The sequence below is a fragment of the Uranotaenia lowii genome, chromosome 2 (genome assembly GCF_029784155.1).
Source record: "Uranotaenia lowii strain MFRU-FL chromosome 2, ASM2978415v1, whole genome shotgun sequence".
NCBI classification, from domain to species: domain Eukaryota; kingdom Metazoa; phylum Arthropoda; class Insecta; order Diptera; family Culicidae; genus Uranotaenia; species Uranotaenia lowii.
In genome coordinates, this window is record NC_073692.1 from 216,553,321 (window position 1) to 216,569,900 (window position 16,580).

General features: G+C 36.0%; 1 protein-coding gene across 7 annotated transcripts in view; it reads left to right on the forward strand.

Annotated features, from left to right (window-relative positions):
* Positions 1–16,580, forward strand: part of LOC129748896 (serine-rich adhesin for platelets) — a 316,501-nt gene that overhangs the window by 243,961 nt on the left and 55,960 nt on the right. For all 7 annotated transcript variants that reach the window (XM_055743680.1, XM_055743683.1, XM_055743678.1 and 4 more), the window contains exons 3-7: positions 2,867–3,014; positions 3,080–3,243; positions 4,933–5,225; positions 5,295–5,605; positions 5,830–5,912. In XM_055743680.1, coding sequence (XP_055599655.1) covers positions 2,867–3,014; positions 3,080–3,243; positions 4,933–5,225; positions 5,295–5,605; positions 5,830–5,912 — 999 coding nt within the window. The remainder of the gene's footprint in view (positions 1–2,866; positions 3,015–3,079; positions 3,244–4,932; positions 5,226–5,294; positions 5,606–5,829; positions 5,913–16,580) is intronic.

Below are 16,580 nucleotides of genomic sequence, written 5' to 3' on the forward strand. Positions count from 1 at the left end.
TTTAAAACTTGGCTGAAAAAAGAAGACAAATTTTTCGAAAAACGGTAGGGTCAACTGAGGTTATTATGTACAAATATTATTCTTTTTTTATCTTATATCTGTTCATAATTATCCAGGTGAACATGGGGTAATAATGAACACTGTTAAGATACATATTACGTAATAATTTTTAGTGTTGGCAATATTTTTAGATGAATCTAAACACTGCGACTAGATAGGATTAGTGGTTTTTCGAAGTTTACCTTCAATTATTCATGGGCAATTTTTGAAGGAACAGGGGATCATGTCCTACAATCTCATAATTAAAAATTTTCAGAAACTGATAAAATTATGTATAACGGTTTATTTTCAAAATCTTGATGATTATTGGTACAAATTTCAACATTAAAGATAAGTTTTGATAATCAAACAATGCCTCAAAACTAGTGTTCATATTTACCCCGTATTTTGAAAAACATGGGGAAATTTCAAACAATCCAATGTAAATCAGTAAGATAAATTTCCTATTACTTAGCAGGCGGAAAGATAGCTTTCTTTTTCTGAAGATGGTTGAAATAAATAGTGAACCGAAACGTTAAAACTAAAGCGAGTCTTTTCATCTAAACATCACCGAACAACATCAACAAGCGCCCTCAAAGATAAATTTTTAGTAAAAATTTATATTACACTTGAAGATGCATTTATTACTGAATGTAAAACTTCTGAAAACAACATTATAACTGTATTTACTGTGACGAGAGATTTACATGATTGAAGGCCCTCAGAACAATTTTGAATACTCTCAGACACGAGGATTTAGTATTACACTTGGTATCTGTAACTTATGAAAAAAATGATTGAATGTCACATGACAATTGATTGAAAAGTCCTGACACACCATTTTCAAATTTTTTGTAAACATGATTTAAAAAACCATAACGATTTTGTGTAGGATGTTTTTTCTATCCTTTTAAGAAAATGTAATGAAAACCTATAAATAGAATCGAGAATCATTATTCGAGTGTTATGAAACAACTAAATTAATGAAATATGTTGAAAATTTTGCTATATTCCGACGAAAATGGATAACCAAAGTCTGGAAAACCTTGTTTTTTTGACCGGGAAAACCGGGAAAAAACCGGGAATTTGAAAATGAAAATGTTGTGGCCACCCTGACTAGACCACATCGGCGCTCACAAGGAACTGAGTGCAAACATATCGGTATTGAAATCCAATCTGCTGCTAAACTGGGTATGATTTTTCAACCATTATAGCCTCAATGCCTTCAAAAGAGTCTAAATGTGTTGATAAAATGATCTTATAAGATATCTTATGAAATGGGGCATACTGTAGTACTGTGAACTTTGAAAACAATTATCTCGAAATCAAGTTCATGGCGACCATATATGATCTTTTATTTCTGATTTTTAGGTGTGATTAGTATCTTGTAGTTTTTAATTTATGATTACCGATTACTGATTTCTGACTTATAATTTCTTGTTTGTAATAATCTGAATTTTTTCATTTTCATTTCTGGTTTCGGATTACAGGGTTATTTTATTTCTTATTTCTTTTTTATGAGTATGTTTTTTTTATCCATTTCGGGTTTCTGCTCTTCGCTCTAAACCAAAGTAAAGAAGAAGTTTTTAGTTTTTTTTTATTTCTATTTACAGTTTTCGGTTTTTGTTCTATACTTTTGAATTCCGACCTCTTATATTCTAAATTCTGAAGTTTTATTAGTTTTATGTAAAAAGTCGATTATTTTTATTTCTTTTCTGTTGATTTGAGTTTTTTATAAACTTTTTTTAAGGTTTTTAATTGATGATCTTTTATACTGATTTGGATAATTATGGACTGATATTGTGACTTGCTATTCAAAGATACACAAAATAATTTAACTCAGTGGTTGATTATTTTTATTTCTTTTCTGTTGATTTGAGTTTTTTATAAACTTTTTTTAAGGTTTTTAATTGATGATCTTTTATACTGATTTGGATAATTATGGACTGATATTGTGACTTGCTATTCAAAGATACACAAAATAATTTAACTCAGTGGTTGATAAAAGTTTCAACCACAAACAATTTTTATTTATACAAAAATTAGTTAGAGGCATTTGAAATTCAAAGATATGACTAAGATGACAATCAATTTAAAAATCTGTCCAAAAATATGAAAATGAAAAACAAAACGAGAATTATGATGATGCATTGAGCAAACTGTCCTTCTTGTTTGGGACACAGGTTCACGATCAGTTTTGATTAATATTGTCATCATAATTATATCACTGTTTCAAACACTCAAAGTAGTGATTTCTTGACCGTTTTACAAGAAAAGGGTGTGTTTCCAGTAACTACTGAAGTGCAATTTGAATTCTTCTTCTCTTATTTCCTCTAGTAAAAGTGAATAATGATGCAACAATTGGAAACAGTTGATTCAATGGAAAGGCAGCTGAAAGACACGCGACCTCTAGGTAACTCGATGGAAAGCAAAGAAAACTCGTGGAAAAACGTGCTTACGTTTTTTCCTGTGGCCTCACTCCATACAGATGTCAAATTGCATTAGTTAGCCCACCAGTGCACTAAACTAGTTTTCAAGAAAAGTGCAATCCCATCTCGCGCAGCATAAGATTGGCGTTAGCTAATGGCAGACGCGTATTTTTATGCTTTCGTTTGCCCACAAAGTGCATCCAAGCTTTCACTTTCGCTCCATACGCTTTCCGTTTGCGCAAAAAAACGGGAAAGGCAGCGCTGTAAGACGATCATCAATCAATTGCCCCCAGTGTTTTTACCGGTTTTACTCTTTTGCCGGAGTTACCAGAAAAAAAAAAACTATATGGATCTAATGAAATACTAACGCTTTCCCTTCGTTTTCTTTCAATTTCCAGGGAAGAGGTGAAAAACCATACCGTCAAATGGGGCCAGAAGTTCGAGTTTCCCTGCAAGATGACGTCGAATGCGTCGACTGGAGTGCTGGATCCTTGCACGGTTCGCGTTTCGGTGAGGAAGGAGATCAAGGGAGGTCGGAGTTATCAGGTATGATTTTTTACGCCATTTTTGTTAGATCTGAAATTAATTTTGACCTTTTATTTCGTCAACAGAAACTAGGATTTATAGATTTAAATTTAGCCGAATTTGCGGGATCCGGACTGACGTCGAGGAAGTGCCTGCTGGAGGGCTACGACACCCGGCATCGGCAGGACAACTCCATGCTGAACGTCTCGATCCGGATGCACATGATCCAGGGTGATATTTTGTTCAAAGTGTGAGTACGACTTCATATTTTTATCAGGGAAAGTTCCTCCGACTTTAAAGCAAAATTTTCGACCAAAATTCGACTTTCTGGAACTTAGCGGTTTTGAAAAACCGGTGACTTTATATGGAAAGTTTCAGAGTTGTTTTTGAAATAAATCACAAATTGATTTCATCAAGCTGTTAACCATTCGAATGTTTATAAGGCAGTTAACATTAGGCTATTTGAGCCTTGAGCCATGTTTCATTATAGTGGCCCTAAGAACCATTGAAAAACTTTGAAAAAAGTAAAAATAAAACCGTAGACAAAACGAAAAAAATTAAAACAACAATTACAAAAATGTTCAGTAGGAACCGTGGAGTATAGTGAGGTACAGTAAATACTGGAGTTGAGTAGAGAGTATTTAGAGCAGAGCAGAGCAGAGCAGAGTAGAGTAGAGTAGATGAAAGAGTAAAGTAAAGTATAGATAGGGTAAATAGTAGTGTACAGTAGTGGAAATAGAGTAGAGTAGATAAGAATAGAAGTAAAGTAGTGTAATGTGCAGTCAGGTATTGTAGAGTGTAGTATAATAGAGTGAAGAGTACAGTAGAGTTAAGGAGAAGAGAGTAGAGTAAAGTAAGGTTGAGTAGAGTAGACTAGAGTTGAGTTGCGTAGATAAGTAAACTGTTGAGAGGAATAGTGTAATTAGTATACTCTATAGAGTTGAGTTGGGTTGTGTTGAATTCAGTAGAGGAGAAAATAGGGCCAAAAAACTGAAATGAAGTGGAAATGGAAGGAACGAAAAGGTGAAGAGAGAAAGGTAGAAAATGATATGATGAACTTTTTCAAAAAGCTGAAAAGCTAAAATTTTTCATGAACTGAACATTAGACCGCTGCAAAAAATGACTTTTTGCTCCCATATGTTTTTTCGAATTTGAGATGATTTGGTTGATTCCTGAGTTAGCGCAACGCGTTTCAATTTTGTATGGAAATTTGTATGGAAGAAGAAATTTTTGCACATTAAATCACCAGAAAATTCAAATAAGCTTGAAATGAAGTCGGTCTTTAATTTTTGGTTTTGACTATTCGTAAGCTTCATTTTTTGCAGCTCAGAATTTCATGGAAAAAGTTATAACAATTTCAAAATAAAAAATCTGAATCCATTGAAAAGTATTCAAAAATGGCAGACTTTGCTTGCTAGAGCTGATAATAATTTCATGAAATGTTATGGCAAAGGTTATATTAATCAATAAATTCTCTGGCAATGCAAAGCAGTTTTTTGAGATTTTTTATATCCATCCTACTGTTACACAGCTTTCAAACAAGCAGTCAAAAACGATATAATTAAAATAATGATTTTCGAAAACATAAATTTTATATAACATTGAATATCTTTTCTGGGGTACAATTTAGGTTTGTGCTTTGTTCGCAAGAAATGTACTGCAAGAATCAAGGAACATTTTTCATCCAAAGTTATATTTTTTGGAACTTTCAGAAAATCTCTGGCGATTTTAGAATGAAAAATTTTGTTTTCCCATACAAATTTCCATACAAAATTAAAGCTCGTTGCGCTAATTCAGGACTGGATGGCAAAAACAACCAAAAAAAGTTACGGGAGGTGTAAAAATTTAAGAATTTGAAGTTTTCATACAAAGCTTGCAGCGGTCTACTGAACATAGAGAAAATATCTAAAAATTTAAAATTCATTTTTGTTATTTGCAGTCCTTCGCCAAGCCCAAAGTCGAAAACGACCCTGCCGCCGGATAACCTTGGGGTCGGCCTAGGGGGGCTGCAGCCATCGAACGCATCGTCCGTCACCCCGGTGGCTCCCGGAGTGATACCGCCTTCGATGGTTGCCATTCCACCTCCGGTCGGGGCCGGTGGTACCGGATCTATCACCGTCGTCACCGTCGTTCCCGCTGCCAATCGCATTTCTACCAAAGACGATTCATCGATAGCTTCCGGCTCGTCCGGGTTCGATTCGTTGACGAAGAAGAAAAACCCGATGCTGGCTGGTAAATAAATTTAATTTGAGTTCAGTCCGACATTGTTACTGATTTTGCTTTCTTTTGACTTTTTTTCAGAACACCAGCAATCAATCGAGATGGATCCGCAATCTTTCCTGATAACCGACTCCGGGATATCTGAATCTTCCGAACCGCCATCGTCCATGCTGGATTCCATCGCATCCCAGACGACGCTTCCTTCCCTGTCCACGCACCTCGTGACGGTGAATAGTGTGGGTGGTGGTGGCAGCAGCGTAACGACGCATTGTGCATTGACCGGCAGTCAAACCGGCACCGGAAGCAATGCAGCAGCCCAGCAAACGGTCACCGGAACAGTGCCCGGTGGAATCGAAATGGGCCATTCCCGCAATTCGAGTAATACTAGTCAAGTAAGTGTACTGTTCCGTTAAGGTAGAATACTGAAAACCAAAGAATGTAGATGGTACTTACAACTTTTGTTGGATTTTTGAACTCCTACTGAGTTTGTAAGCGATAAAAAATACAATGAACCTGAACTGGGTCTTGGCAAGCTAGCCAGTGCTGTCGAAGTTTAAACCAGCTAGATGATTGTTTTAACAAGTTTATTTAAACCTTCAATTTCTCACATTCCCAGATGTCCAAAGGCTCCGGTTACAGTAGCTTTTCCCACAGTCAACATTCGCGGCAAAGTTCTGAGGGTGACTCCGGCCACCAAAGGTAAGTCATTCAGTCCACTTTCCTACTCCGGCTCCTGGTCAGTGTGTTAACACCTTTCGTCAAACTTTTTATAAACTTACTTTTTACTCTCTTATAAACTTAGACACTGCAATCAATATTCCGTTTTCCTTTGGTTTCGTTTTTTTGTACTCTTTTTTCTAATTCGTAAAGATTGGCATAGTTTTGTTTCACCAGTCTTGTATCTATACTTTCGTTGTTGTTTACTTTACTCTTCTTAAAACATCATAAAGAAACTTGAAACTCTTTAGTGTCAGTTGTGTGCCATATTGGAACGCTGGCCGTAGCATTGCCCAAAAAACTAAAACAAGGTCAGATAGTGCCAATGCAAAGTACTTTCAAGCGCCGAAATGATGCTTTTATGATCCAACATTTTACTACCGGTTAATCCCGAAGCAGAACAACAGCCCGTAATGTATCATATGTCGCTAAAAGCGGGACCGAGCTTGTTTGCAGATTGTAACTATAGTTTAGGAGCATCGATTGCCGCAGATACCAGCTGCTTTAGACGATGTTTTGATTTATCCATAAAACTTTACAGTAGTGAAGTAGCGAGAAAATTTCTGTTGCGCTAATCTTATACTATGTTTGCCACTCCAATAACGTGAGGCACATACAAACAAGTCGAAAATTTAATGGCCGTAGGACGAATCTTTTACAATTAATATTGGACCGTAAATCGATCTCATCAATTGCTTCTGTAGATACATTTTCTTTTTTGTTCTGACATTCCTAAATTTTTGTTTAATTTTAAAGAAATAAACATCAATCGGCAGCTTCCTTCCATTAACAGCATCCGAAGGTAATACACCTTTTTCTTATTAGCAACAACCCAAGAAAGAACCGAAACCCTTGAAAAGCGGAAATTGTATCCCTATCCCCGTGTAGTTCTTCCTTGTAACAGCTTCCCATACCTACAAACATTTTCATGCATTTCGAAATCACTCCCTACAGGAAATGGTGTTCTATTTTTTTTCTCCATTATACCACTTTGCTAATACATGTTATTTAACAATGGGCTCCCCGTTCGGGCACTTTCAACTTCTCTTTTTTATTCTTGAAAGGTGTATGTGCGTGTGTTCTAACATTTTCTGCATATTTCTAATATACATATGTACAGGTGTACTAATGAACACATTTACTAACCGACGAATCGGGGCAAAACAAAATGCTCGCTCAACATACGATAACAAGTAAAAACTTCTATCCTCAACGATTTTTATTTTTTGTGTAATCTTATCCAGATAAGACTTTTATTAATGATGGCTTATACTTTTTGTGAATGGGTTTTGGAGTGATCCTTACGGTGACTTCCAAAAGTCTTAAATTTATCCTTTTTTTTAAATAAGACACAACAAAATTTCACGTAATTGATCAATCAACTTGTAAGATAATAAAATTGCAATTTCCATTGAAAAAATCCTAATGATTACCGACAATATGGTGAAAATGTTCAAACATGGTTAAAGTAAAGATGTTATGTCTAGAAAATTAAAAGTAGTTTTGAAATCAGCCAAAAATGATTGAAAAAAAAAACTTCATCGGAGCTACCTTAGCTAGAATTAGCATCAACAATTTTTTATCTATTCCTACATTGACTTTGTTAAAAGTACATTTAAATGACTTATGATTTTATTTCAAATGACAAATTTTTACCAAAAAAAGTTCATTCTTCATTGAAAATCCTAAATGCCAGTAGAAAAACACATTGTATGTTATCAGCAACACAAATGATTTTTCCTGTGTATCTTCTGTGAAAATAATATTGTATTTCTGACTAAGCTCGTTGTGTTTATTCTCTCCTCAGCCTTACATTTTAGCGTACAACTATGTTCTGTTTTTGACGTCGCTGTAAAGCAACATAAAAAAACAATTTGAAACAAGCTGCAAGTCACCAATAGATGGTTCAAACTACAGCATAATAATGAACACCAAAAAATAGTGTAAAAAAAAAATGCAACACTTTGTGCTTTGGATAAGGTTTGAAAGCATGGATGGAAAGTGATGAAATTTTAGGTAAATCTTCCTCCCAATGTAATTTTTACATATGCAAAATGTGACGATCTGTCAAGTGGTTTTTGAGACAGCATCCAATTAAGAAGTGCATCGGCTTTCACACTATATTTCACACTATGAGCCAACCCTTTTACAAATCAAGGATTTTTTAGTTGATTTTCTCTACTTCTTGGAGCTCGAAGGACTCTAAACTCGTTTATTTTTATTGATCGAAGCTATGTAAAGTTAAGCACATCCATCCGTTTCCAAATCCAACCAAAATAGGATATCAACTTTGTGAGACCTGTGGAAGTGCTATGGCTAATGGGTGATACGGTCAAAATTTGGTCAAGGGAAAACGCGTGTAAATCGGTGAAATCGTTTATTTAAAAACTCAAATTAAATTTCTTTTTCAAGTTTATTTAGTATCAAATTCAGGAAAAATATTCAGTTAGGCTTCAGCTTTTCCAAATCCGAATTGCCGGGCCTTACGCTTAACCCCTGCCATCAGATTTTGTACAGCCACCTTGTCCACCTTCTTCGCCGCAGAAAGCCAGTTTGCCTTGAACTGCTGCTCGTCCTTAGCAGTTTTTTGGTCTTCTTTAGGTTCCGCTTGACAATAGCCCAGTATTTCTCAATTGGGCGGAGCTCTGGCGTGTTGGGGTTCTTTTCCATGGGAACCACATGCACGTTATTGGTGGCGTACCACTCCATGGCCTTTTTACCGTAATTGCAAGATGCCAAATCCGGCCAAAACAGTACGGAACAACTGTGTTTCTTCAGGAAAGGCAGCAGACGTTTATTCAAACACATTTATTGGTTGACAGTCCCGGAAGCTATGAAAATGCTGCTTTTCAAGCCATAGGTACAGATGGCTTGCCAAACCAGATATTTCTTCGCAAACTTTGACAGTTTCATGTGCTTGAAAATATCTGCTACCTTTCCCCTTCCTTTTACCGTATCAAACTCCTGTCCCTGAAGCTGGTTGTAGTCGGCTTTGACGTAGGTTTCGTCGTCCATTACCACGCAGTCGAACTTCGTCAGCATCGTCGTGTACAGCCTCCGGGATCGCGCGTTGGCCGTCGTATTTTGTTTATCATCGCGATTTGGAGTCACTATCTTCTAGTAAGTCGATAGCCCGGCTCGTTTTTTGGCTCGATGCACGGTTGTAGACGATACACCCAGCTTATTTGCGGCATCTCGGAGAGAGAGGTAAGGGTTTCGCTTGAAACTACCGGCAACTCTCTTTGTCGTCTCAGCGGCTTCCAGTTTTCGATTTCCCCCCGATCCAGACTTCCTGGCTGTCGACAAACGTTCCTCAAACACTTTAATTACATTTGTAACGGTTGATTTGGCAACTTTTGGCGATTTTGCCAGCTTTGCGTGCGAGTAGCTCGGATTTTCGCGATGCGCGAGCAAAATTTTGATACGCTGCTCTTCTTCCTTGGACGGCATTTTGACAATTGAAGAGTCCAAAATCAATATAGGAGCAACATTCTACACACACACACACTTTCAAAATGAGGGGTGTTCAGATTTTTTAAATGCAAAATTGAAAGAAATACGTCAAGTTGATATTAACCAAATTTTTATCGTATCACCCTTTATACACCATTTACTGATTTGATGCTACCACGAATTGTCAGCTTTATCATAACAAGATGAAAAAAATTTAAAGTTTTCATCTTGTTTTTTCCGGAACATCCAGCTGAGACAAAAATTACTGGCTGCAAGATATTTGCTAAAAAATTCGTTTTGCAGTCGATTTCGATATTTTTTTTAAATTAGATTTTTTTTAAATCCATCTCGCAAACTGCTTAACTGCTTAGGTGGCATCCATGATTCACGTAACGCATAAAATACCCACGGAAAATAAAAAAAAAAAGATTTAATTTTCCGAAAAGCAGATGTAATTTTTTTCCACCCAGTTTTTTTTTTGGTAAATTTTACTATTTTTTCATTCACCTAGCAAAAAGGTAAATTTAACCTTTTTTAATTCACCTACCAAAAAGGTAAATTTTACGTTGATTTGAAGATGTTGACTGGATGATTTTAATGTGAATATTTTTCGGCAAAGCAGTCCAAATTGTTTTTTTCTTAACAAACGAAGTTTATTTTTAATCCGACGTTTCGATATCGTATGTTTGTATCGTAAATTCATCGTTTTTTTTTGTAGCGGCCCACCACACTCCCCCACACCAAAAGGCTCAATTGAGCCCCCTGGTAATGGACGCTACTATTCTCAGCACGTCTGACAGCAAAACAAAGAAACTTCAACGCGAACAAAATTTTAATCATGCTGAAAACACAAAAGTTTATTATCATCGTTGTTTCTGCTTTTGTAAAAGCGTACTGTTTAGATTTCTTCGTCACTATAGTTTACTTTTACAAAAGCAGAAACAACGATGAATTTTCAATCCCTGAAGATGATATCATACGATATCGAAACGTTGGTTTAAAAATAAACTTCGTTTGTTAAGAAAAAAAATTGGACTTCTTTGCCGAAAATTATTCACGGTAAATTTGACCTTTTTCGCATTCACCAGGTGATAAAAATAGTGAATAATAGTAAATAATAGGTTTACTCACTGATTTAAAAGGTAAATGCCACCTGGGTTTGTTGGTATCTACAATGAAAATAAAACAAAATTCATTCTATAATTGATATTCATTTAAATTAAATAGGGACTTCTACCTTACAATTAATGTTGAAATGTACCACCTTGTATAAAAGAAAATGTTGAGGCAAGTGCAGGCTAACTTTCTTCACTAGGCTCGTGGCAACTCGGTATGGTGATCTTCGTTTCGCATCATTGCCGGGCAAATACTTCTGCTTCCTCACGGTCACCTTTTTCACGTTCTTCTGGCGTGAACACACTCATGCCCTTCTCCGTTCGACTAATTCGGTCAGGTCCGGCTTATCCGGATTGATATCTGAGGGATGTTCCGGAATGACGTGGAAAACACTTCTAAGCTCTGTTGGTCAATCTGTAACAAAAGCTAAGTTTTATGACGAGAACTAGTAACACTAAATGAAATTTAAGAAAACATTCACTTTTCTGTTCCGATTTTCACATATTGAGCATGAAGCAAAACTTGTTCTTGAATGACAAAACAGCTTAACCTCAATAAACGGATTCGGCAAATAGTTACCTTTTTTCGGAATGAATTTTACCGTTTTAATTAATTCAATCCAGGTCAATTTCGCCTCGCTTCGAGGTAAGTTCAACCTTTTTTTGGCTTAACCTTTTTCTAAATAGGTAAATTGTACCTAATTATTCAGCTCTATTCAGATGAACTTTACCTCGCTACGAGGTAAGATTTACCTTTTTTGGATTCACCTTTTTTTAGGTGAATTGTACCTTTTTCCAGCTCGACTCAGCTAAACTTTACCTCGCTGTGAGGTAAGTTTCATCTCGAAAAGGTAGAAGTTAAATTTAATACTTCCACGAGCATTCACCTATATCGGTGAATTTTACCTTTTTATAACGTGCACCATTTTTACCCGTTACGCTGCAACGTAAATTACGTAAGCTGATAAATCCTCCCCCCCCCCCCCTCTTTTTTGTTTTTGTTTTTTTTTTGTCGGAGTAAAAAGGGAACATCCATGAATGACGTAGCTTTTTTTTAGAGTTTTTATACCCCCCCTCTCCCCCCTCGTAGCATTTCGTCACAAAGTCATAGACCCTCTCTATAATAACGTAGCTTTAATAAACCCCCCCCCCCCTCATTTTCAAAAATCGGATTTAAATTTTTCTTTTATTATCAGCATTTTGCAAGAATGATAACAAAAAAAGGGAAAAAAGTTATAAATGGAATTTTAAAAAAGCATATCAATCAGTCCAAAACAATCAAGCTACCTTTCAACAAACCGGATAGCTAGTATTTAAGTATTCAATTAGTTGCGTCGGTCCAAATTATCTCCATTCTGGATTCCAATGAAATCGTTGGGCAGCTTTCCCCCATCGTCTGTTCGGCTGGAATAATTGCATCTGCGATGTCAGCTGCCTCCACCCACTCTCTATCGTCCTCCGGAGAGATGACCAGCACTTCGTGTCCTGTTTAAATTACTCAAAACAATTTTGATTTTTTTTCGATATTTAATTAAAGCTACGTAGCTTTACTTGAACCCCTACCCCCCCTCTCGTCTCACATCGTCACACAAAGTCAAACCCCCCCCCCCCCCCCCCCTCCCCCCAAAATGCTACGTCATTTATGGATGTTCCCAAATAGGCTATTAACATGGTATTTTTTCAAAATACATAAAACAAAAATAAATGGAATAAATATCAGTCCAGATTGCTTCGCAGTACTCAATAATGATCTTTCCCTGCAACACTTATTAGTTGTTTTATCACAAGTTGCCTTGTGCTTGAAACTAATTGTTTACATTTTTTTGCTCAAGGAGCATAACTCGTTACGCAAAATATACTTCACTTAGTAATATTTGTCAGAACATTTTTTTCAATCCATAGAGAAGAAAAAATAGTAATATTCCTGACTTAGGAATTGAGTTCTATAGGGTAAATGTACTAATTTCGGTTTTCCAACGATATTTTTTACATATATTCAATAGAGATCTTAACCCTAATCCGCGCTTGATTGTCAATATGACACTTTTGGAAGTTTGGCAGCGTGTATCTTTATTCAGGCCCATCCAAAAAACATCGTCTCGACCCTCCATGTATTCCTGAAATCTTTCATTTTGCATCATTACTCCTTTTTATGGAAGCACCCTGAAAGCCCAAACAAAAAACTCCCTAAACAGACATTGAGTGTCAATTTGACACTTCTCGCTTAAAATCGCGGTATCTTTCTTAATTTTTAACCGATTTGTAAAAAAAAAATAATAGTTTTACGAACCTCGTAATATAACTCAGATGTGTTTTTTCAGACATTATTTAGCTACACAACTTTTTCGTTAATTAAAGTCTATGAAATATTTTTCAAAGAACATGCTTCTCAAAAAAGACTACATCGGTCACGAAATGTTAAAAATTTTTACTTAGATAATGTTCAAAAAATCTAAAGTTAGAAGCTGTACGTTCGCATGAGGATATATATTTTATTATTTTTTTAAGATCATGACCACAAAAATGTAAAAGGTGGGGTAAAAAACGTGCTTTTCAGTCAGTGAACCGTTAAAATTGTTTTAGTCACAGTAGATAAATTTTGAAAAGTTTAGATTCTTTAAATACAAATGGGTAGTTTCACTGAAAATTCCATCGATTTGCATTCATGCATTTTAAAGCTAGTCACAGTGTTGCTTTTTTCTAATTCACTTTTTACAGCAGTCTGTAAAATGTTTAACAGCAACAAACTAAGAAGCCATCTGAATTCAGCTGAACGATAAATTAATCAACATCCTCGAAAGAATGACGTCTTTGCTAGCGTATGACGTCACACAATCGCGCCGCCTGCATGTCTGAATAACCATAAAAAATCGCCTGCCAATGAGCCTGGCTCCCTAACGTCCCACGGTTAAAAACTGCAAAATTTTCCAAAGGACCTAACGTGACGTCAATAATGTAAATCTTGACAAATTTTCAGAAGTGTCCTGTGTGCCTATTGCTGAACTTATCTTTTTTTGCGGTTGTTCTATCATTCCTTCCGCTTCGGTGGAGCAAATAAATGGAGGTGGTTTGTTCATTTGAAACGCTCTAAAATTTTTTTTTGAAACTATCCGGGATCTCGTTGCAATTTCTCACACAGTTATCTTTCCTATGTTACTACCGACCAAGGGTAGTTGACCAAACAAGAGTGGTACCATTTAGTTTTCTTCAAAAAAAATTACCCACAGTTCTGTACCAATGACATAAATCGAAACACCATCAAGGTCTGAAAAAAAAATTAAATATCGATACGTTAGAACAATCACGCTTTAACAAATTACTCCTGCTGCTGCTCCCAGCTTCCAGTAAAAAAAAAGAATGTGAACCAAACAACTCCGCAAGGGCAGAGGAATTTGAACTTTTCGCTATGCAGGAAATGCTTCGGTTCCCGGGAAAAAAAATTACTTCAACATGGTGTACCAACCAGCTAGGCAGGCAGCTTCACCACGTGCGCTTGGGAAATTTTCCCTGTTTTTTTTTTGCAACTGATAGTTTAATATTTATGTGGCCTACGTCAGCAATGACGTATTTGATGATTTTTTTTTGCATAAATGTTTGCAAAAAAGTTGCCTAGAATGTTATCGTGAGTAAAGCGAAATTTAAAAGTTTCAGGGTTGGGGTCAGGGTGCCACTTCTCAAATAAAAATGAAACTTCCTTGAAACAATTGTATGCTTTAAGAGTTGAAATTGAGCCCTCCAGATAAAAGCTGAACGTTATTTACATAGCTGAACGTGTATTTTTGTACCATGCCCTATGGCTGGATTGATGGTATTAAGAATACCAACTAAAACAATTTCTTTAGCCTTTGGTTGAATTTATTCAATCAGCAGGGCCGGATTCCGAACGAACATTTTTGCTGCTTTAAAACGCCAAATCTCTGAACATAGTTGTGTTAAGGTAGGCTTGCCAGATACTTTCAGAAAAAAGCAGGACATTTCACGATAAAAAAGCGGGACACAGCCGAAAAAAGCGGGACATTTAAAAAACTCTCTAAAACATCTTTTTTTCCTTTAAAAAAAAATAAAAACAGCTTAATTGTATAACCAAGCATCATCCAAAGTTGTTCATTGTACACTGAGGTTTTTTTTTCACGCGGATTGATTTTGTTCAGTTTTTTTTCTTACATGACTTCTGTTTTCCCTGGTTTTTGTCATAAACACGTTTAATTTTCACGTTTCTCGCGAATTAACACGTTATTCAAGAGAAAATATGTATAAATATTAAATATAAGCCCTACAAGTCAATGGCGTATTTGATACCGTGTATAAAACCATTGTGTAGTTACAAAAATATTTCAAATTTGTTTTAAACATTTGAAAACTCAAGAAAACTTCCATCATTGCATACTAATTATTAAAATCCGGCGAAAAATCTTCAATCATTTGAAAGCAACCTTCACAATATTTTCTCCATACTGAATCAGAATCTTTCTGTAATGCTAAGAACATTAGATTTATTCAGTAATGCCTTATATGAAATATGAAAAATGCTGCCTATTTTGAGAAAAAAAAAGTTTTTGAAACCGTTTCTGTGTTGAACCAATGAATTAAAATTGAGGCTAAAGTTTGATTTTTTCAAGTGTAAGTTAGTGAACTTTTTAAAAATTTTCCAAGAAAAAAAGCGGGACATTTTGAGGAAAAAGCGGGACAGCGAGACATTCAACCAAAAAGCGGGACATGTCCCGCTTTTGCGGGACGGATGGCAACCCTATGTTAAGGTGCTGATTGCTGTTTCAGCTTGCTGGCTGAAGAAAGAAATAATTCAGCACTGTTTCAGCGTGTATAGGGAAGTTTTATTTCAGCCAATAGAAAGTAGGGAAAAATTGGCTAAAGAATAACTTGTTCAGCCTTTGTTCAACCATTTTTGACATTATTAAGTTTTATCAAACAATAACTATTCATTTATTTATTAGTGGGTGACGGATGTGTTTTTTTTTGCTGCTGGAAAAAAATTATTTTCAAACTGTTTTTTCTGTGTGTTGAAGAAATTGTTCAGAAGTTTGATGCTTTGATTTCTTGTTTGGTTGATGTTTCGAGGTGAGCCTAGTTCATTGCCAAAATTGGTGGATAATGTCTAGTGACCGCTGCGACAGCTGAATCAGGTGCCAGAGCTGATTGGAAATTACGAAGAAGCTTGTAACTAGAGCATCGAGCATCTACACATAACGACCGATGAATCGTACTAAAAGCTCAAGCGATGTACTCGGGAAAAAAATTTGCATGAGGTACAAAGTGAACAGTGGCCAGGAATCGCCGGTTCAAAAATGTTAGCAATTGTAATACAAAATTAATAAACTGAAGGAAGAGATCATCTTCCCAGGCCTGTCTGGATAAGCGTCAACCCAAGAAGTTTCTGGTGAGATCAACCCATTTTTTATTGTTTTTATTTCTGATTTAAACTGAACATTTTAAACATAATCATTTTATAAACTAACCCTATATAATCATAAGAAGCGTTTGGTAGGGATCTCCACGCTTCATCTCCCCCTTGTTCCTGTATCTTTTGCGTTTTCATGACATGGTTGGCCTGGCCGTAGTAGTATCTGCAATGCATGTATCAGATACAATGTTGAAAAGAAAAATGAGGAACGCAAGTTTTTCATTTTCCAGGATGCATTCAAGTTTTGGCCATGTTGGTGTTAGAAGAAGAAGAAGAAGAAGAAGAAGAAGAAGAAGAAGAAGACAATAACTATTCATTTATTTATTAATCATGATAGCTAGTTGATCGAAATAAAGATTTTTTATCTTCTAAATTCACAATTTCTTACTCTACTTCATAAGATGGCCTAGTCAAAAAATTCACTTTTTATTCTAAAAGCATTTCAACCTTGGTTGGAAGATATTTCGGTCGCTTAAGAACGACACTTTTCTCATGCTCCACAGAATTCATAGTTGGTTCTGCGTTCTGCGGCATGAGACCTACAAGTCGAAGGTTCGAAATTCAAGACAAGTTTCAATGAAGGAAAAACGACAAGAGAAGGGAAAATACGCTGGCAAACATCTGACAGACATCGGATATCATCTTCGCTGATTGATTTCTCCA